This window comes from Arachis duranensis, chromosome 5, assembly GCF_000817695.3.
Source record: "Arachis duranensis cultivar V14167 chromosome 5, aradu.V14167.gnm2.J7QH, whole genome shotgun sequence".
NCBI classification, from domain to species: Eukaryota; Viridiplantae; Streptophyta; class Magnoliopsida; order Fabales; family Fabaceae; genus Arachis; species Arachis duranensis.
The window spans coordinates 20,266,036-20,288,559 of NC_029776.3; the positions used below are offsets into that span (position 1 = coordinate 20,266,036).

At 37.5% G+C, this 22,524-nt stretch overlaps 3 protein-coding genes across 3 annotated transcripts in view; 2 read left to right on the forward strand and 1 right to left on the reverse strand.

Annotated features, from left to right (window-relative positions):
• The window catches only part of LOC107488658 (serine/threonine-protein kinase TOR-like), a 26,382-nt gene extending 13,739 nt beyond the window's left edge, over nt 1–12,643 (forward strand). Inside the window, 28 exon segments of the mRNA XM_016109414.3 lie at nt 135–274; nt 376–437; nt 540–637; nt 1,297–1,406; nt 1,479–1,652; nt 1,733–1,798; nt 3,174–3,242; nt 3,338–3,448; nt 3,955–4,095; nt 4,195–4,323; nt 4,425–4,590; nt 4,691–4,905; nt 5,471–5,677; nt 6,093–6,206; nt 7,285–7,488; nt 7,637–7,717; nt 8,804–8,878; nt 8,975–9,041; nt 9,126–9,286; nt 9,399–9,572; nt 9,745–9,873; nt 9,954–10,037; nt 10,542–10,603; nt 10,687–10,759; nt 10,843–10,977; nt 11,314–11,487; nt 11,565–11,830; nt 12,185–12,643. Of these exon segments, the coding sequence (XP_015964900.1) occupies nt 135–274; nt 376–437; nt 540–637; nt 1,297–1,406; nt 1,479–1,652; nt 1,733–1,798; nt 3,174–3,242; nt 3,338–3,448; nt 3,955–4,095; nt 4,195–4,323; nt 4,425–4,590; nt 4,691–4,905; nt 5,471–5,677; nt 6,093–6,206; nt 7,285–7,488; nt 7,637–7,717; nt 8,804–8,878; nt 8,975–9,041; nt 9,126–9,286; nt 9,399–9,572; nt 9,745–9,873; nt 9,954–10,037; nt 10,542–10,603; nt 10,687–10,759; nt 10,843–10,977; nt 11,314–11,487; nt 11,565–11,830; nt 12,185–12,203 (3,506 nt within the window). The 3' untranslated portion in view covers nt 12,204–12,643.
• Nucleotides 12,644–12,918: 275 nt separating this feature from the next.
• On the reverse strand, nt 12,919–18,044 carry LOC107488659 (inositol-tetrakisphosphate 1-kinase 3). The gene is given in 9 exon segments (XM_016109415.3): nt 12,919–13,326; nt 13,420–13,504; nt 13,592–13,647; nt 14,038–14,340; nt 14,627–14,719; nt 15,295–15,415; nt 16,256–16,288; nt 16,455–16,536; nt 17,690–18,044. Coding segments are annotated over 9 exon segments (1,026 nt in total). The 5' UTR covers nt 17,851–18,044; the 3' UTR covers nt 12,919–13,234.
• A 1,447-nt stretch (nt 18,045–19,491) lies between these two features.
• LOC107488603 (uncharacterized) lies at nt 19,492–20,478 on the forward strand. Its single transcript, XM_016109361.1, has one exon. It carries the CDS (start codon nt 19,492–19,494, stop codon nt 20,476–20,478), a length of 987 nt encoding a protein of 328 aa, XP_015964847.1.
• The last annotated feature ends 2,046 nt before the right edge of the window (nt 20,479–22,524 follow it).

The window sequence follows — 22,524 nt, forward strand, 5'->3', positions numbered from 1 at the left end:
TTATGTCTTTGGGTGTGTGTATTACGTCTCCACTGTTCAACACATTTTGCTCTTTTAACAACTTTTAACGACGTTTTATTGGATAATTTTCCCAGATTTCTATGAACTTTTTTCATGCTGTTATTTTCCTATGTTGCAGTGTCGTGCATTTGCTAAAGCCCTACACTATAAAGAAATGGAATTTGAAGGAGCACGTTCTAAGAAGATGGATGCCAATCCTGTTGCAGTAGTTGAAGCTCTTATACATATCAACAATCAATTACACCAACATGAGGTTAGTTTGAATTGATATGATTTCTCATCGAGTTTATAATTTGGCTGCTGCCCTCTATGTTGACTTTCTTCCCGTCCATTTCAATTTAACATATATTGTAGGCTGCAGTTGGTATATTGACATATGCACAACAGAATCTGGATTTTCAACTTAAGGAGTCATGGTAACTTTTGCTTTTTATCTATATCATTGATCTTGGTTTATTGAGCTTGTATTTCTGACAAACTCTTCAGGACATTGAAGTCTTATAGTATGTATTGTGTAGGTATGAGAAACTGCAGCGATGGGATGATGCCCTCAAGGCTTATACTGCAAAGGCCACTCAAGCAACAAGTCCACATGTTATATTGGATGCTACTTTAGGTCTGTAATGAACTATTGATGCATTTAACATCCTTTATTAGTCCCTTATTTTGAATTATTTGAATTCGCGTCTATATTGCCCTAGTTTGGCATGGCTGTGTTACACTATAGGTGTATCTATATTATGCTGAACTAAATTTCAAAAATTCAAAACTCAAAATAATATCAAGACAAAAGAATTATGCAACTGTTGTATGTACAAAGTCTGGTTTGGATGCTTTAAAGATTGATGTTTCTGCTATATGGGCCAGCTACCAAGGTAAAAGAATTAATCAACAATTAAAAATAATAAAATACAAAGCTTGATGCAATGCACACAAGTTTCCACATTTTTGTCTCTGACAGTGAGGTATAGCTAATGATGTTGTGCCACTGCTTCCTGGTTAGTGAAACAATCTTATCCTATGTAAAGGGTGATGCCCATGTTGGCCATGAGATGAATACAAATATTGGCAATTTATAGATGATGCCCCAAGCAGAAGTGGCTTGATTGGCCTCAACAGTTTCTTGTTCATTCTCCAGTTTTTCCTTCTCAGTATACACTAAATATTGATAACATTTTCTTGCAATTGTACGTTTAAATTTGTTACTAGCTTAGCTTTTCACGTTGGAACTTCTTTTCCATCTTGGAAAATGTGTGATTGGAGCTGGCTTTGCAGGTAGGATGAGATGCCTTGCTGCATTGGCTCGATGGGAAGAATTGAATAACCTATGTAAAGAATACTGGACCCCAGCTGAGCCAGCTGCTCGCCTTGAAATGGCATCAATGGTTGGTTTCATAGCCTTTCCTTCCGTGTAAGATTTTTTCACCTGCCTGTGCTTATGCTGATTGTTATGTTAGGCTGCAAGTGCTGCTTGGAACATGGGAGAATGGGATCAAATGGCAGAATATGTATCTCGATTAGATGATGGTGACGAAACAAAACTGCGGGGCCTGGGGAATACTGCTTCCAATGGTGATGGAAGTAGCAGCGGTACTTTTTTCAGGGCTGTTCTTTTAGTTCATAGAGGAAAGGTATTTGTTTACTTGGGGTATCTGACCTTTCTTACCATTTTCTGTAGTTTGCTTATGTTGTGATCTAATTCTATTGGCAGTATGATGAAGCACGTGAATATGTTGAAAGAGCTAGAAAATGTCTGGCAACAGAGCTTGCTGCTCTGGTTAGTATGCTTCATAAACTTTCCTTATTTGGTTTTGTCCTTCAGCATTGGTTAACTTGAATTTCACTAATATTTAGTTGGTTACATAGTGTTTGTGAGTTATCATTGGCACTACAATCACTCTCCAGATACTAATTGATCAGTGTCACTCTGGAAACAGGGTGGGGAAGTTTTAAAGTACTTTTTCATGCTGTACTTGTGTTGTACTATATTCTATTTCTGGTAATGGTCATGTTGAATGAAAGATAAACACGAAAAGTGTGTTTATATTTGTTTTTTGAACAATCAAAGGATGTGTGTGCTGGGCCGGCATTCACAAGAAGTTCTCATACCATGTTTAAGTTGTTTTCGCAAGCTCTATTATTAATTTGATCTCAGGTTGGGGATGCATTAGATGACTTGAAATCTTGAATGTCACAGTGTTCATAAAAACGATACTAGATCTTTCTAAGCAATTGTGAATTGTGTTTTGCTGAGTTGATCTTTCACTTAATGGTCATAAGCTTTCTACAATTTGACTTTCATGGTTGAATCTTGTGCTGATTATGATCATTATTTGAGTAATATTGCTTTATGCACTGATTCCCATCAAATGTTGGTTGATAAGCTTTTTATACATACTAGCTTTGGACTATTTTTATTGCCTAGTGCAATAACCTTGTACTGTCCACGTATTATATGATGCAATTCTTTGGGAAAACCATTGAATAAGGGATACTCTTTCAACCTAGCCTTTCCTCCTCTTTATCATCTATCTTCTTTGCATAATTCTCTTATTCAGTTATTAAGCCCTTTTGCATTACACAAGGTTTCTCTTTCTCTTGGGACTTCCACTTCTTTCGTAACCTTTATGATATGGAATCCGCTGAACTTTTGATTCTCTTAGGTCTCCATAATTTTTCTGTCTCCTAACCCTGACAAAGATATGTCCTTAACCCTAGACCAATTTCTTTTGACAAGGTTTGGTCGGTTTGATAGCATAATGAACACACCTTCAATGACTGATTTTCCAACAAGCATGTTTTATGGGATAGAATTGAATGCCTTGGATCCAGTTGGTGTAACACTCATGATCTTTATAGGGGACTTTCCCTCTCAGACATGTTAGAGATTGGAAAGCTATGCTTTATAGATAAAATCTTTTGGTTTTTGTTTTGTTTTTGTATCGGGGATCCCTTATCCCCCAATTTGTACGGTCCTTCTCCTCACCTTAACCCTGTAGTTGTGTGTGAAGAAATTTTCTGTTCTTCAGTTTTAAGGTTTAATTCAATTTTTCGGTTTCCGATTTGTTCAATTTTCAGTTTTTTTGGTTCAGTTCGTCAGTTTTGTTCGGTTTTGAATACTCCTAAATTGTATTATTTTATTTCATTTTCAGGTTTTGGAGAGCTATGAACGTGCATATAGCAACATGGTTCGGGTTCAACAACTATCGGAACTGGAAGAGGTTTGTTCTAATATGTCCAGAATTCTTGCCTTCAGTTACTACCCGTTATTTGATGTTATAATTGTAGCGTAACATGGTAATGCTTTTCTCGACAGGTTATTGATTACCGCACACTTCCTATAGCAGACAGGGTTGCTGAGGAGCGACGGGCTCTTATTCGCAATATGTGGACTCAGCGTATACAAGGAGCTAAAAGTAATGTTGAGGTAAACAGATTTTCCTAAAAGCAAATATGCTTAAACATAAGAATTTTAGGGATTCTTGCAATTAAACAGTCTTCTGACTGTATGCATGGAGTTCATCACTATTTCTTTGAAAATGAATGGAATTAGAGATAAGTAGTGTCACAACCCTTGTTGCTACATGAGGCCATAACTGCGGTTATAAATTTGAATTGTAAGTCAACCAATAAGACAAACTTTTAAATATTGAGACCTAATTGAAAATTAAGTGAAATATAAGACTTCTAGAGTAATTAAACCTTTACTATTCAATGCTATGAGTGGGTTACTTCAGAGTTTTTGTTCTGTCTCAAGATGTGGGTATCTAAATTTTTGTTATGTACATCATTTGTTTATGGGTTTATTGGGATTAAATGAGCTCATGCGGCCAGAATTTTATCTAGGTAACATTGTTTAAAGTTGGGCCTTGATTCCCTTCCCTGTTTGTGATCTATTTTTTCCCTTTAATTTTCTGATACTTGTGTGTGCAGGTCTGGCAGGCACTTTTGGCTATTAGAGCACTTGTGCTGCCTCCTGTGGAAGATGTTGAAACTTGGCTTAAATTTGCTTCACTTTGCAGAAAAAGTGGTCGAATTAGCCAAGCAAGATCGACTTTAGTAAAGCTTTTGCAGGTTTGGGTTGTTACCTGCTTTGAAAAAGTTTCTGTTTTGTGCCATTTCTCATTACCCTGTACCTGACAGTCATCTACTCCCCTACCTTCTTTTCCTCAGTATGACCCCGAAATATCTGCCGAAAATGTACGATACCATGGCCATCCTCAAGTAATGTTGGCATACTTGAAGTACCAGTGGTCACTTGGGGAGGATTCAAAGCGCAGGGAAGCATTTATTAGGCTGCAGGTAAAATATCTACAAGTGGTATTTGATTTTATGTTGAACACTTACTGGAGTTCAAATATTTAACACCAATGATATGCATGCCTGCTTTACTTTTGGCCTAGAATTTGGCTATGGAGCTCTCAAGTGCGCTGAGCATCCAACCTGTTTCATCTTCGGGCTTCACTAGTGGTTTAAGTCCGACTGTTCCCCTCCTTGCTCGTGTTTACCTAATACTTGGATCCTGGCAGTGGTCGCTTTCTCCTGGGCTGGATGATGATTCCATAACAGGTTCTTAGATGTCATAGTTTGAACATTAAAGATACAACTATAATACTATATTGATCTTTTCCATTTTTTTTCTTTTACTTTTCTCCCCTTTTATGTTTAGATATACTTGGTGCATTTGAAAAAGCCACTCATCATGCAAATAAATGGGGCAAAGCTTGGCATAAATGGGCACTTTTCAATACAGCAGTGATGTCTCATTACACTTTACGAGGTTTTCCAGATTTCGCCGCTCGGTATGTTGTTGCAGCTGTCACTGGATACTTCCATTCGATAGCATGTGCAGCAAATGCTAAAGGTGTTGATGACAGTTTACAGGTAAGATACAATTTCTTATAGTATGATCCAAAACGTGTTTCCATCAATTTTGATTTTGCAGTATAATGACAATAACGTAATTTTTTGCTGGTACTATTAGATGTCATGACCCAAGCACTAATCATCTTAGAATTAATTAGTGGATTTAAAGGATGAGAAAATCTCGTGGTTATTTGATAGTATCATAATTTTAGTTCCACCTTTACATGTTTGTCTACAAATTTCTTAGTGATTCCATTATTCCTACTATTATCTTCTGTTGTTACCACGGCATTGTGTTTTGACCATTTTTATCTTCCGTTGTATTCAATGGTGCTGTAATCTCTAGGATTCAAATTGGCGTCTCTAAACAATCTGCTGGGGCCTCGTGCTCATGCTGGTTTCTATTCTGTGTTCCTAATTTTTCCACATAATATTTATTATGAACAAGCGACGCGACAATTTACTATTGTGCTTCCTTGGATTTTGGCCTGCTTCACAGATTGCCTTCCACAATTAGCTTCTGGCATATTACATTTCACCTTATTCAATCATTTGATTTATAAAACTTTGCTGTCGGTGGCAGGATATCCTTCGCCTTCTGACACTATGGTTTAACCATGGAGCCACGGCAGAAGTTCAAATGGCCCTGACGAGAGGATTCTCTCTAGTTAATATCAATACTTGGCTAGTCGTTCTTCCTCAAATAATTGCCAGGATACATTCTAACAATCATGCTGTGAGAGAGTTGATACAATCACTTTTGGTTCGGATTGGGCAAAATCACCCTCAGGTATGTGGCTTGAGCATGGGGCCGTGCCCACACAGTTATTTACAATTGTTAGTTGCACCCTTTAAGTGTTTGATTGCTGTTTCACACATGGAAGCTGCGAAGTGTTGTTTTTTGGAATTTTCACTTATTGTTGCTGCCTCGAAATGAATGAATTTATTGAAAATTGAGTACAATTTTTCAACCTTCCTATTTGGTTTTAACCTTGGTGGTTTTTTCTTTTTCTTTTATTGAAGCATCCTATTTAACAAATGACAATTTATTCTTGAGGGAAAAACCAGAGTGTTATGTGTAGAGTGTTATGTGTTAAGCTTATTTAATGTTTCATGTTGTATTGTTGCCCACGTCAACTTATAATGCTTTGGATGCCAAATTTGTTATTAACTGATCAGCTGTTTGCATTTGATTTGTTCTGTAGGCTCTCATGTATCCATTGCTTGTGGCCTGTAAATCAATAAGCAACTTACGTAAAGCAGCAGCACAAGAAGTTGTTGACAAAGTTCGGCAGCATAGTGGTGTACTTGTAGATCAGGTTTGCATGTTTGATACAATGATCTATCTGTTGTTAGTCCCTACCTTGGAAATGACGATAGAGTACTTTTGAAAATAACGCCTGCTCATAAATACTTGTTATAGTCATTTGGTCTGGTGCTTTGGATACAAACTAGGATTACTTGGGGAATTGGGTAGTTTGTTTTCATCCTATAAAGGAAGGAAGCTTGGGTCTTGGCAATATTGTGTCCAAGAATGTTGCTTCAGTACCAAAAATGGTGCTTTCCTTTAGAATCTCACTCTCTATAGCATCAAGTTATCAAAAGTAAAGATGGTATGGATAAGAATGGCAAGAATACTAGTTCTGCTAACCATGCTACTCATTTTAGCCCTAGGAAGTTCATTTCTCAAGGTTACACTATTTTGAAATCTATTATTTCCTTTACGGTAGGTGATGGGATCTCATTTTAACTTTTGGGAAGACCATTGGATAGTAGATACCTCTTTTAACTTAGCCTTATCTCGTCTGTATCATCTATCTTCCTTGCACAATATCCTTATTCGCTCCTTTTGCACTTCATAGGGTTCTTCTTACTCCTAGGGCCACATCTTTTGTAACCTAAATGATAGGGAATCCTCTAAAATTTTGATTCTTAGGCCTCCTTGATTTTTCTCTCTTAAAAGCTAGTTATTAAGGGGGAAGAACTACTCTCCTTAAATACATCATCAAGCATCCATACTACCCAATGTGGCACTTTGGGCACCCCATAATACCCAAGTCCCTAACATCCGCTTCCAGTTTTCAATCATCCAACACAACCCCTTGCCATCTAGACAAACCCATTAGGGATAGGATTAGATGCCTAGCATCTATTTGGTGTAAAGCTCGACTCAGAAAGATTGGAAAGCTAGGCTTTATAGCATCTATTTGTAATATTCTTCTCATTTTAACAAAATTCTTCTTTTATATATATATACGTATGATCAATGCTGTTTAAATAGACATACAAGTTTAGATAACATCTTCTATTCATCTCTTACTATTTTACTTTCTTAACGCTTACTGTTTATTGTGTAGAACTCGTGCAGTTTTAACCTTAAGTGGGTTTTATTTGCAGGCACAACTTGTATCCAAAGAACTTATCAGGGTTGCTATTCTTTGGCATGAGTTGTGGCATGAAGCACTGGAAGAAGCTAGCCGATTGTATTTTGGTGAACATAACATCGAAGGGATGCTAAAGGTTTTGGAACCATTACATGAAATGCTTGAAAAAGGAGCAATGGAAAACAATGTTACCTTAAAGGAGAGAATATTTATTGAGGTCATACGGTGATTTTCCATTTTGTTCTTTATCCATATCATTATCATAAATGTTGGCATAGCTTCACTAAAACCATATTATATTTCCACAGGGTTATCACTTTAAAGTTTTTATTTTAAATCCTTCAGTGCTTTCTTTTTATTGTCAGGCCTATCGACAGGAATTATTAGAGGCTTATGAATGCTGTGTGAATTATAAGAGAACTGGGAAAGATGCTGAGCTTACTCAGGTATGACATTTGGAATTGAAAATGTTACTTGTTATGAATGAAGGTCCTGGATATTGGATGCTATAATATTTTGGCACAGACATTGTTCTAAATCTTATCCCTATTCATGGTAGAAAACTTCTCTCCCGGTCTCCACAAAGGGGGAACCCTAGATAAGTTCAACCAAAATATCATGATCCCACTAGATCTCTTACAGCTAAAAGGTGAGTGCTGAGTAGGATAAGAATTTTTGACAAATATATACAATAGTACTAAGCACAGCTGCAAGAAGGATTCAGAGTTTCTGACTTTATCTGATGCGGAGTTAAAATTGGAAGGACAACATTAATTTACCTATAGATCTTTATGATAAGATTACTACTGCATGAAGAATTTGGACTGTGGTGGGATTGGGTTAGAAATTGGAAGTAGGGGTTACATGTCTGGAGAAGCTAGAGCCTAGACCTGCTATGTGACAACAGAAAATAGTTGAGCAGAAAAAAAATGCTAATCTTTTTTATAATATCCATGTTTCTGAAGTATTGAAGTACCAAGAAATATTGCAATCCTGAGTAGCATACAAATGCTGGGATTCAAATAATTAAATTAAAAAATCTATTAATTGTTTGCTATGTTGTTTGATCCATTGTTGTCTGTACATTCTATTCTCTATTGGCAATGACATAAAATTTACTCCCTTTGTTTCATGATAACTTCCCCAAAACCAAAATGTCAAAAACAGACATCAAATGAAACAAAAAAATGTCTTAGTAATTTTAGAAAATTATATGGATAGATAGAATTATCCCTATGAAAAAAACACTTTATTTATCCGTTATTTAATACATGTATTCTCTTTCTAAAAGCTACATTTTTAGTATTGACAAAAATGGAAAAAGAAATAAATGCTACCTAGATATTGTAAATGGAACAAATATTTTGAAACCTTCAAAAATGCAAATGGAACAATTATTTTGAAATGGAGGGGAGAATTAAATATATGGGAAGGAAATATATATGAAAGAGATAATAGTTGCAGTCTGCTTCTGCCTTTTTTCCTTCCTGTGAATTTACTTTCCCCCTCTTTCCTGATTATTTCTTCATTAGGCATGGGACATCTATTATCACGTATTCAGAAAGATAGATAAACAACTTCAAAGCCTTACAACATTAGACTTGGAGGTAAGAGTAATGCTTAATCGTTGATTCTCTTTTTTAATTATTATTAGCATTATTTTTTGATAGTTATGCCCCCGTACTTTTGTGCATGTTTTCTAGGCTGTTTCTCCTGAATTACTAGAATGTCGCAATTTGGAGCTTGCTGTTCCTGGGACATATCGTGCTGGTAAATTAGTTTTTTCTTTCCATCTTCCAGCATTAAATTATTTTGTACATTAAGCATATCAGGATGCCTACATCTTTATTTCAGATGCACCTGTTGTTACAATTGCATCATTTGCGCGCCAGCTTGTTGTCATAACTTCTAAGCAACGACCAAGAAAGTTGACAATTCATGGAAGTGATGGTGAAGATTATACCTTCTTATTGAAGGGACATGAGGATTTACGCCAGGATGAAAGAGTCATGCAGGTATCTTTTCTCTTCTGGTTATGAGCATGGTTCTTGTATAGTGGCACCTGGTCAATTTCTCTAGATTATTTCTTGCTTCCTACTTGATAAGAACTTTGTTGTTCTTTGACAGCTTTTTGGTTTGGTGAATACTCTGCTTGAGAATTCTCCAAAGACAGCAGAGAAAGATCTGTCTATTGAGCGATATGCTGTGATTCCTTTATCACCAAACAGTGGTTTAATTGAATGGGTCCCAAATTGTGACACCTTGCATCATCTCATTCGAGAATACAGGGATACCAGAAAGGTGTGGTCAGAATGCCCTTGGTGGTTTCTTCTATCTGTTGCTCCCATTCTCTCTCTTGTTTTCACTTAGTTTTGGATAAACCAGGTTTTAATAAAGTAGTTATTTCTTCACTTGTAGCTATGGTAGTTTCCAATTTATATTTTCTTGAATTTCTGTGTACTCTCTTTTGTAGATTACCTTGAATCAGGAACACAAATACATGCTCAGTTTTGCACCTGATTACGATCATTTGCCACTAATAGCTAAAGTGGAGGTGTTTGAATATGCTTTGAACAATACTGAAGGAAATGACCTGGCAAGGGTATGTGATGCTTTATAGATGTGTTATATGGTCTTCTATGACATACTCATTTGAGTTTTGCAATGTTCCTATTCCCCTAGGTGCTTTGGTTGAAGAGCCGTACATCTGAAGTGTGGCTGGAGAGGAGGACAAATTACACTAGGAGCTTGGCAGTTATGAGCATGGTGTGTGATTAATATGCATGAGTGGAACTTGTGATCATGTCTGTCTGCCTTATAAGTACTTGTATCATAATGAAATTTCAATATACACTGTACAGTTATTCAATAAGGATTTTATTTTATTTTGAAAGCATTTGTTAGTCCTGTTGATTAGCTGAACTTAACCAGTTGGAATAGATGCAAGTAAAAATTCTTCCCATCACTTTATGTCCTTCCCAGGCTTCCCAGTTTTAAACTGGCTCATAACCACTATTATGAACCTTTAGTAGTGCAAATTGATCCATTTTCTTTTGTCAATAAGACTAAGCTGTAAATCTAACATGCTATGCTATTTATTTTTTTTATCAACTCTTAATTAGTTGTGAGCTTTTGTCATTTGTTTTTATTAGATATAGCATATTGTTTTGTGGTTTAGTTATTTCCATCTCTAAGATTTACCGTCTGTAATTAAAATTTCCCAGTTGTTCTCATTGTTTTCTGGGCCAAACTAAGGGTTTTTTTGGTCAGGTTGGTTACCTTCTTGGCTTAGGCGATCGCCACCCCAGCAATCTTATGTTGCATCGGTTTAGGTAATCTGTGATTAAGAAAGTTAGTTAGATTGACATGATTAGTAAAAAATTTTCATGTATCTCATGTTTATGATATTCTGCAGTGGGAAGATTTTACACATAGATTTTGGAGATTGCTTTGAAGCTTCAATGAACCGTGAGAAGTTCCCAGAGAAGGTGGATTCAAGAACAACTTATGAACTGTGGATCATAGGGACTGTGGATTTTTTCCTCCCTTAACTTTTTAAATTTATGTGCAGGTTCCTTTTCGTTTGACAAGGATGCTTGTGAAAGCCATGGAAGTCAGCGGTATTGAGGGAAACTTCCGCTCAACTTGTGAAAATGTGATGCAAGTTTTGCGAACAAATAAGGATAGTGTTATGGCCATGATGGAGGTATGGATACTTGGATGAGCAATTACTTGTATCTTCACAACTTATTTTTAAAAAAATTAAAACATATTTGACGACTTGGGCGATGGTACTTGGTAAGTACTGGTTCAAGCTGCCACGTTCTGGAGTACAAGTGTTGGCATCTTTTATGCTTATGTGGGTTTTACTGTTCTAGGTTGTTAATTTACTAACATAATATAGTAAAATTTGTTTGGATGGAAAACATAAGGAAATTTGTGGAGCATTCATGTGTTGGCCCATAGTGATGAGTGATCAATTAAGGCTTTGAGTTTTACGTGAAAGATCATAAAGTTGATGATTTGCTCTTCCTGCATTCAGGCCTTTGTACACGATCCTCTCATAAATTGGCGTCTTTTCAACTTCAATGAAGTTCCACAAATGTCCATGCTTACAAGCAATCATGTGCCTCCTGTTGTAAATGCTGAAGAATCTGCCCCAACTAGAGAGCTTGCCCATCCTCAGCGTGGTGCACGGGAAAGGGAACTTCTTCAGGTAACTTAAGACTCCGCAAAGATTTATTTTGTTGCTTCTTGATTAATGTTGCTTATTACATGTACGTACACTTATAGGCTGTTAATCAACTTGGAGATGCCAATGAGGTTCTGAATGAGCGTGCTGTGGTTGTGATGGCTCGCATGAGCAATAAGCTTACAGGACGCGATTTTTCAACCAGTTCAGCGGTATTGAACAGCTCTCTTCAACATGCCATGGAACATAGCAGCTTAATTTCAGGGGACACACGTGAAGTAGATCATGCTTTATCCGTGAAATTGCAAGTTCAAAAGTTAATTGTGCAGGCTACCTCACATGAAAATTTGTGCCAAAATTATGTTGGGTATGATCTCTGACTCCTTTAATTTTCACTGTATAAATATACTACTAATACAAGGCAAACTTTTAATGTGTCCGAAATTTAGCAACCGCTATGGTGTATGGGCCAGTTATGAGAAATTTAAGAATGAGTGCTCCTCTTCAATCGTAAATTTGGATCGCCGTTGGGTTGTGATCAATTGGCTGCACATTCATTTTCCTCTCCTTTATCATTATTATTATTATTATTAGTTCTAGATAGGAGAAAAATATTTTTAACCTGTTGGTGATGTGATAATGTAAGTTCATAATGAAATAATTTTGATGGTTTCAGTGAATAGTAGCTTATAAATTTTAATGTTTTTCTCAATGTTTTCAGGTGGTGCCCTTTCTGGTGAATCTCATGGGAGCAGTAAATATTGTATATAACCTGTATATAGTGAAGACTCCCCGTGGATATTGCGAGATCCGGTTCCTCCCTCGTATTTATGTATGATATACACAGCAACTTGTTCAGTCCCTGTACTAGTTGGACCCCGTTTCGACCGGGTCTCTGTAAATATTTTTTGGAACTACGGGATTGTAGTCATGGTCATTTTTTAACATTATGTTGGCTGTTGGGCTTCTTATTCTTAGATGAAAACATCAAACCACGAACAATGGATAAACAGCAATTATTCGCTTTATAGCTCTGTTACGGTATGATTGTAAATAAGATGAACCAAAGACTACATTAACGTGAAATATAGAACTTTCTACAGAGGATTAGGAAGCTTAGTTCTGCTAGCCCAGGTCTGTTTTCTTTGTTTTGAAAATTAAATATATGGTTTGTTTGTCATAGCATGCAACTGCACACATGCGAAATAGGGTTTGCGATCGTACTTCTGCAACTACGGTGTATGAATGCATTTGTTTCTTGGAGCACAGTACTTGCATTTTTATGTTAATATGTTATATAGTAGGACAGTTCTGCTGCGTCCAAATTTGTTCTTTTCCTTGCGCTTTAATGTAAATTTAGGTGAATACTTGAGTTGATGCGGTGGAATATATTGTGGCGGGTTGATAAAGATTAGATTATATTCGCAAGCTGTAGTCATCACACGCAATCAACAGTTACTGGAGCATATCGATCATTCATGTTCCAAAAATTTAAATATCAACGGGAATAGGTTTGAAAGGCAAATAACATGAATTAAACAATTTACGAACCCGAATAACACTAATCACAATGTTATATACGAGAGAAAGCTTATTGGTGAAGCCTGGAGAGAGAGAGAGAGCGAGAGATATTAGCGGGGCAAGATTATGATACCCCTATTCGAACATTTTTCACGAGGATTAAGTGTTAATGTATGTATATAGGATTGATTGTTCGTAAATAAACACGTTAAAAGCAGAATGCAATTGGCAAGGATAGAACAGTCATTCCTCAGGTGTCAGGTTTCTTCTTAAACTTGTTCTGGACTAAGCTTAGTAGGAAGTCTGTAAATACGTGCTCATAGTCTGGCATTTTTCCATATCCTGCACACACAGCATATGCAACCATGGTCAGAGGTACGATAAATATATGCATCATTATCATCATCATCATCATCATGTGCTTTTGATACTTGCCAGGAAAGTAATTGATATCAATGACATAAAACACATTCTTCGTCCCATATTCCCGTATCATATCTATGTTGAACAAGTGGAGTCCCTAGAACCGAAAATGCAGTTCTGTTTTAGTACATTGTCACCGAATGAAAAGTATGAACATAACAAAATAGATAGTTACAGATAATACCAAACGACGTCGAAGCTCCCCTGCAAGCCTCTCTAATAAAGATCTTGGTGGATGCTCTGCAAGAAGTTGTAACAGTAAGTTCAGAGACGCTTTAGTTTCAACAACACAGTTGGAAGCAGATACTTCTCAATCATACAGTACTCATTTATAAGGCTTAAAAAAATGGCCGTTCATATCAATAGACTCATAAAACACGAGTTCATAATGAAATAAATTTTTGACTTTAGCATACATGGATGGATATAACACCATTCATTTCCCTCCTACCCAACAACTTAAGCTATTAGAAGAATTGATTCTATCAATCACAAATAGGTTTAGTGTTTGATCCGTTTTCCCCATTTTATGAAAATGCAAATTCAAAATAATGATAGCATTCAAGTATAGAAGAGGCTTTTGTGTGAGAGTGTATATAAATGTTTTAAAGACTACTTTACAAGTCTTACCAGCAATAGTAGGATCAAGATAAGCTTCATCAGCAGACGCGGCTGCACATGAAACTCTTGGAAATCGGAATAAACCATCCACTTTAGATAGCTCATGTTCACTGATATTAGGCAGAGAAAAACGCCTCACGAGAACTGAAGATCAAGCAGAAAAGGTTATGGTGTTCAGATCAATTCACAAACCATGATTGACAAACTCTTGCAGAACAAGTGGAGGTTCAAGCTCTGAAAGAGAGAATTCATCATATGCAAGAAACAGTTCATGTGACTTTGCAGTCCCATCCACAACTAGTGGTTTAGCAACTGAAATGAAGACAATATTACATGAATAATACAGTAAATATTTAAGATACACCACAGTAAATTCTGTAATACAAGAGATATTATACTATACGAGAATTATATGGGAGCATAACAGCAATAAAAAAATGTCTATGTATAGATTCTGTTTACCCTGGTTGATTGGCTTGTTTCTGAAATGCTACATATATCTCAGTTAATAAAACATCACGTTCTAAATAATCATCCAATCGATACACACCCTAATCAAAAGAAGTACAGACCTCAGTGAGAAAATAAAGATAAGTACCTAATGGTAACTTCATCCCAGCCTTGGTGATTTCATAAGGGATAGTAGATGGATTTTTTATTACAAACAATTGCCGGGGAACTCCAACCTTGCCTAAAGTCAAAAGTTAAGGAGTAGTTCAACCACTAATCCAATTTACCATAATAGAAACAGTTTCACTCTAAAACATTGCAAGAAAATAACTTCTTGTTATATTAGCTAAAATGACTTAATAGTTAATACTAATTATTAGCATGGAGGTATGAATAGACAATAACAATCCCGAAACTATAAGATCAAGGGTTCAATTGATCTTGGTTAAAATATCTTTTGAAAAATTAAACCTATTTTACATTTGGATCTTTTAAAAAACCTAAATTAATTTATATTTGGATGTAAAATATTAAGATCTTTTATCCTTGAATATATTTTTTATATTACAAAAGATCATTTTTTTAGAAGATGGAAACAATAGCTAATCAAATAAGACATTGTTTTATTTTACTAATGAGTCTAGTTTTACTAAGACTATATCCAAATCATAGTAAAAAAATAAATAAATAAAAAATATCTTCTTTTTTATTAGAAGAAAATTGATTGAAATAATGACAGCCAAACAAGCAAGCACCAAGTGCTTGTGTAATCATGTATCAGAGTATCGGCAAGGTAAATTTTTGTAAACAAGTTACCATAGCAATCAGATAAGTTTAGATCTGCCACATCTTGTAGCATGGATTGCCGGTTGTGTAAATGTTGAATTGCATCAGGAGGATCAAGGATGGTTACTTCAGGATGTTTTTCACTGTATTCCTTTAAAAATAAAACAAGAAGAAAGGTAAGTCTCATCATAATGCAAATTTCACACAATAATCAGAAAGTATGACATAATCACCAATCTATACTTCCACTCAGCCATGAACATAACCAAAGGTTTAACACACTAAGACAAAGACATTCTATGGTCTCAACTCTCAATAATGAAAGAACTGGCAAAGATTCCAGGGAACCAAGTTATGATCGATGTAGGACATGCGAGAAAAGGATGGCCAAAATGAAAAACCTAATCAAACAGCCAAATTCACATTTCGTCCCTTTAAAGGAAATAGTATTCTCATTTTAATACAGCTAGTCAATACAATTAATATACAAGCACAGAATTGACAATTAATAAACGCCCAGCCTTCTGATTGTTGAATAGAGGAAGCATATAAAGTTTTATCAGAAAAATTTTATTTCTTTCATAGTGAGATTAGGAATGTATTCAATCTATGGAACACATAATACTCGTCTAGGGAAATAAGAATTCTTTATGTTGGGAACAAATCCATCAATGCCTAATCAAGTTATTTAGATTAATCATAAGAGTAAATCCTCACTTGTTCCAATACTTGAGGGACTGATTTCAACTCTCTGATCATGATTCATTATGAGGAGAGCAAGAACTCTGCAAGTTATGTCAGACAATAAGGAGTTTTTAGGAATGTCGAAGATTAGGTTGTCCGGCCAATCATCACCATTTCACACTTTAACAGCATTATCAGATGCTAATGATTTCATGCAATGCCACAAATGGATATATTCAACGACCATAACAACACAAGATTGCTAGTACAATGTGAAACTGGGTAGAAGTATGTGGAGTTCACAAACCTCAATAACCTCACGCCACTCTTTTCCTGACAACTGTAAAGCATGAATAGTGGTCAGATTATGATACACAGAACACAAAACAATAACAATTATTAACATAGTGAAAATGATGTTTGACAGGCAAAGATGTGGCAAAAGCAAAAACTATAAATCCAGGCTTGAAAAAAAAATGAAAGAGAATATGAAAACTTTCACAAACCTTATGCAAGACAACATCAAAAGGACCTTGTTCTAACAGTGGCTTGTTTAGATCAATGGCAACAAAGAATATCCCCTTATTCCTTCATTAAATGTAGCAGCATTCAAGGATTAGTATTGAGGGTGACAAAATTAGCAACACATTCTTCTCAGATAGCATATATTCAATATAAATTTCTTGAGTAGCGATTTATAGAAAAATTATAATTCACGATATATTAAATTTTAAATAATAATAAAACAAATTAAAAACACACAAAAAAGAAACAGCTGCACTGTTTGCTACAGTAATTATCACTGCAGTTGGCAGCAATCCTGTGAGAATTGGAGTCAGAATAAAAAATAATGGACAATTATGTAAAGAGAAACTGAAGTCAGTAATTTTTTAGTATTTTTTATTATTTAACTAGTATAAATATTAAATTATTTTTAATAAATAAATTTTATGAATTTATGTGTAGAAACTCTAAAAAATATGAGTACAAACTATATTGATTCATGTGTGTAAATTCTGATAAATATAAATATAAATTATATGTTTCCTATGTGCAAAATTCTTGTAAATATAGATACAAATTGTTACCAATAAAATATTGGCAAAAAATAAAAATATATTCGCTGTTATGTAGATTACATTATCATTAAAGATACGACCCATTGGGAACAAAGATAAGTAATTTTTTTGGTTGTTCGCAAGTTAAAGACTAATTCGTCATAGAATCCATTTGAAGATGCTGGCTAATGAGTTATTGCATGCATCTACAAGACCGAATTTGATCGGATGCTTAAGCAGCTGAGTAAACTAACCAGGGACCAAGTTGGTTAAATATTTAAATACAGACGAAAGAACAAGGTTCTACTAATAACTATTTGACCTTGAATTCTCATCGTTGACAAATCGAAAGGAAGAGATGACGGAGCATACATGGTGGAATATTCTCATGAGCAAGACCGTAGACCTCTAACATTAAGAAGAGAAGAAGAAGAAGGAGCAAAACCAACCAATCAATCAATGTAACAAATGTTGACTGATACACGAAAGTGACAGCCAGGGTGTTTCAAAAATAGCAGAACAAAAAAAAAAACAAAAAAAAAAAAAAAAAAATAGAAAACTAACGATGAAACCCCATTTCTCTGGAAATGATGAAATTAAACAATGCATAAGAGGCACGTGAAGATGAACGTGGAACTGTTGCAGCAGATGGCAACGCAACAATGTTGAGGAAAAGTGGGTACCTTGCAAAGCTAAGAAACTTTGGCTGCAGAAAACTCTTCTTCTTCTTGGACGTCAAGGCGTACCCGACCACAACTTTCTGCGACGAACCTACTTCGTTCTCTGCTTCCTCCTCCCCTTCTCCTTCTCCCTCTCGGTGAGAGATTTCTCCGTTCAACCTCATGTCTGCAATCCCCAACAAAACCCTAATTAAAAATCGGTTCCTTTTGTCCTCGTTATGATCTCGCGTCTATTTGCCTTCGGAATGAATCCCCGATCCACGCGGAAATGAAATTTGCAACTTCATAAGAGCAGAGAGATTCTTGTGTTTTGGCCTCTAAAAAAATGCTTTTATCTTGTTTCGATGTAATATTCTTGAGCCGATTAAATAACATATATTTATAATAATTAATTATAGTATATATTTATCACATTAAAATAGATGTTCATATTCTTATCCAATACAATGATCCAAGTCCAAATACATCAAAAAGTCCAATCTAAAAATTGGTCTTCGTGACCCACCGACCTTGTTAGAAGAGGTCGGATTCAACACAGACTCCACCCAAAGAAGTTGGATTCGAAGGATAGCTGGCAGATAACATTTATTCAAATAAGTAACTGCCTCTAAAATCTTTCAACCCATTTCTAGGAGTCATATCACAACTATCCTAAGATAAAGAGACGGTTATCCACCTTGAAAGGTAGAACTACTCCAATGGTGGTTATTGAATCACCACTATAAATACATTGATACTCCTCAAGTATCTCTAAGTTCCAATACATTCTAAACCTGCTTAACCCCTTGCTGACTAAGGTATCGGAGTGTCTTTGTAGGTACCACCCCCTCATTCTTTCATACACACAACTCGGACGGCGGCTCCCAGACGCGAACCAAGTCGGAGACCACCCTCCAGCAACACTTGGGCCAATTTTACAAGCCCAATCCACCTATCTCAGGTTACCTACATAACATTGGCGCCGTTGCCGGGGACCTGAGAGATCAACCCATGATGGTGGACGATCTGAACGAGGATGGAAACACAGCGTCTGATTCTAAGCAAGAGAACCAAGACGCTGGCAACAATGACTGAGTGGTCACTCACCAAGGAGCGACTAATCAGCACAGAGAAGGCACCTCAGGGGTAAAGGATCCAAATGGAAACTCCTCCGAGGTGCATAAACCCAAAAAAGAGGGACAACCCCATGCAGTTGAACTAATGGGATTGTTCCACAGCCATCAGGGACGGTTGGAACAGCTAGAACAAGAACTGGAGCGACAGCGAGAGACGGAGAGAAACTTGAAAAGGGAGGTCGAGCGACGAAAAGAGCTTGAAGAAAAGCTCTTGAGGCTAGAATCCACTCTCTGAGGTCGAAACTCTCGCAGTGACCGAGAAGACTCTTCCTTGGGAGGGAAAGATCCGTTCAGTGAGGACATAATGAGGGCAAAAGTCTCTAAAAACTTTAAAAGCCTCGATATGGACCTCTACGACGGGACTACCGATCCAAAGCATTACTTGAGCAATTTTAAAAGTCGGATGTACCTAGCCAACACCTCTGATGCTACTCACTGCAAAACCTTTCCGACAACTCTTACAAAAGCAGCGATGAAGTGATTCAATAGCCTCCCTCCAAGGTCGGTCTCCAGTTTCAACGATCTATCACGTAAGTTCCTTATGCGATTTTCAATCCAAAAAGACAAAGTGAAGCACGCGCCGAGTCTCCTGGGAGTAAAACAGGAGGTCGGAGAACCTTTGAGGGACTACATGGAAAGGTTCAACAAAGTGTGCCTAGAAATTCAAGATCTACCTACAAGGCAGTGATCATGGGCCTAGTAAATGGACTGCGAGAGGGCCCATTCTCCCAGTCCATCCCGAAAGGACATCCGACTTCTTTGAGTGATTTACAAGAAAGAGTTGAAAAGTACATCAACATGGAAGAAAACGCTAGGCTACGAGACCCAAGCTGGCGACCTGGGCACTCCCACTCATCAAAGGAGAAGGAGAGAAAGCCCAAGAAGAAAGAAGAAGTCGGGCCTGAAAGGCCCAGGAGATATCACTCTTATACTCCTCAACGAGTTTTCCTAGTGGACGTTTACAGGGAAATTTGCCACACCGAGAGGCTACCACCCCCTAGACCCATCAAGAACAAGAAATGGGGGAGTCATAGCGAGTACTGCGAGTACCATAAACTATATGGGCACTCAACAAATGATTGTTACGACTTGAAAAATGTGATAGAAAAGCTGACAAGAGAAGGTCGGCTTGACAGATATCTCATGGAAGGGTCGGACCATCATGGCAAGAGGAAGCGAGATGAGGAAGATCGAAGAGACCCACCACCACAGATCCCGGAAAGACACATACACATGATCTCAGGGGGGTTTACCGGAGGTGGTCTCACAAAGTCATCTCACAAGAGGCACCTGAAAGAAGTCTACCAGGTCAAGGGCGAAGTTCCCGACCTGCCAACCATCTCTTTCACTAAAGAAGATGGGAAAGGCATCGTTCCCAGACACGATGATCCGGTAGTGATTACTATGATCCTTGCCAACGCCCATCTACACAGAACCCTGGTGGATCAAGGGAGCTCGGCCGACATCCTGTTCAAACCAGCATTTGATAAGCTGGGATTGGATGAAAAAGAATTAAGAGCTTACCCAGATACCCTATATGGGCTGGGGAATACACCAATAAAACCATTAGGATTTATACCCCTACACACAACTTTTGGAAAGGGGATGAAATCCAAAACTCTGAGTATTGACTTCATAGTCGTCGATGTGGGTTCGGCCTATATAGTGCTACAATGAGAGCCTAAACCTGAGAGAAAAAGGCAAGGAGGTTCACACCATTGAGCTCGGAGGAGTTCGAGCTAAAGAAGAGTTATGACCACAGCTCGAGAGAAAAACTGAAGAGGTACAGATCGGGAAGTAGGAAGGAAAGGACTAACATAGGAGTCAACCTAAAAGAAGATTTGAAGCAGAATCTTATAAGGTTCCTACAAGAGAATTCCGACCTCTTCGCCTGGAAGGCATTCGATATGCCAGGGATAAATTCCAAGCTCATGTCACATAAGTTTTTAGTGTACCCTAGATCACGACCTGTTCAGCAAAGAAGACGGAAGTTCGGACCTGATCAAGCTCAAATGGTGGAAGAACAAGTGCAAGTCCTCCTAGAGGCCGACTTTGTCAGAGAGGTTAAATATCTGGCTTGGTTGGCAAATATGGTGCTAGTCAAGAAATAGAATGCCAAGTGGAGGATGTGCATCAACTACACCCACTTGAACAAAGCGTGTCCAAAGGACCCATATCCACTTCCAAATAATGATACCTTAGTAGACTCCAACTCGGGGTATCAATACTTGTCGTTCATGGACGCATACTCGGGATATAACCAAATCCCGATGTACAAGCTGGATCAAGAAGAAACATCCTTCAATACGCCCAGAGCAAATTATTGCTATGTGGTTATGCTTTTTGGACTAAAAAATGCAGGAGCCACATATCAAAGGCTGATGAATAAGGTGTTTGCACCTCACCTTGGGAATCTAATGGAAGTATACATAGACGACATGTAAGTAAAAACCAAGGATGAGGCCGACCTACTGACTAACCTCTCGCAAGTCTTCAACACCATTAGGATGCACGGGATGAGGTTGAATCCCGCAAAGTGCACCTTCGCAGTAGAAGCTGGAAAATTTTTGGGATTTATTCTAACACAAAGGGGGATTGAAGCCAACCCTGACAAGTGTAGAGCAGTCCTAGAAAAGAAAAGCCCAACTTGCTTAAGGGAGGTCCAACAGCTAAATGGCTGACTTGCAGCCCTCTCTAGGTTCTTGGCGGGATCAGCATTAAGATCCTTGCCACTTTTCTCCTTACTAAGAAAAGGATGCCTGTTCAAATGGACTCCAGAATGCGAAGAAGTATTCCAGGATTTCAAAAGGTTTTTAAGCCAACCTCCGATTCTGACCCGACCTAAAGTTGGGGAAGAACTCGTCCTGTATTTGTCCGTAGCTAACAAAGTTGTAGCATCAGCTTTAATACAGGAAGATGAGGTTGGGCAGCATCCTGTGTACTTCACCAGTAAAGTCTTACAGGGCCCCGAATTAAGGTATCAAAAACTCCAGAAGATTGCGTATGCCTTAATAATGGCCTCTCGAAGGCTACAGCCTTATTTTCAAGCCTATACGTTAAAAGTCCGAATGAACCAACCCATGAAGCAAATACTTCAAAAAACAGACATTGCGGGCAGAATGGTTTAATGGGCCATAGAGCTGTCCGAGTTTGACCTCAGGTATGAAACTCGGACGGCAATTAAAGCTCAAGGCCTCACCGACTTCATAGCAGAATGTGCAGGAGATCAAGAAGAAGCCGCCACGACATGGGAGATATACGTGGACGGATCTTCCAACAAGGTTGGAAGCAGTGCAGGCATAATATTGGTCAACCAAGAGGGAACTCAAATAGAAGTTTTTCTCAAATTTGAATTCCCAGCTTCTAACAATCAGGCAGAATATGAAGCCTTGATTGCCAGGCTAAAGCTGGTAGAGGAAGTCGGTGCAACCAAAGTAGTCGTCTTCAGCGACTCTCAGGTGGTGACCTCCCAAATCAATGGAGAGTACTAGGCTAAAGATCCTAACATGAAGAGGTACTTAGACAAAATCTTTGAGTATCTTAGGTGGTTCACGGAGACCGAGGCCAAACACATAACTCAGGATCTCAATAGCAAAGCAGATGCCCTCTCCAAGCTAGCAAGTACCAAGCCAGGAGGGAATAATAGAAGCCTGATCCAAGAAACTCTCCAAGAATAGATGTCCTTGAGGTATTCAGATTGGACCTCAGATGGATGAACCCACT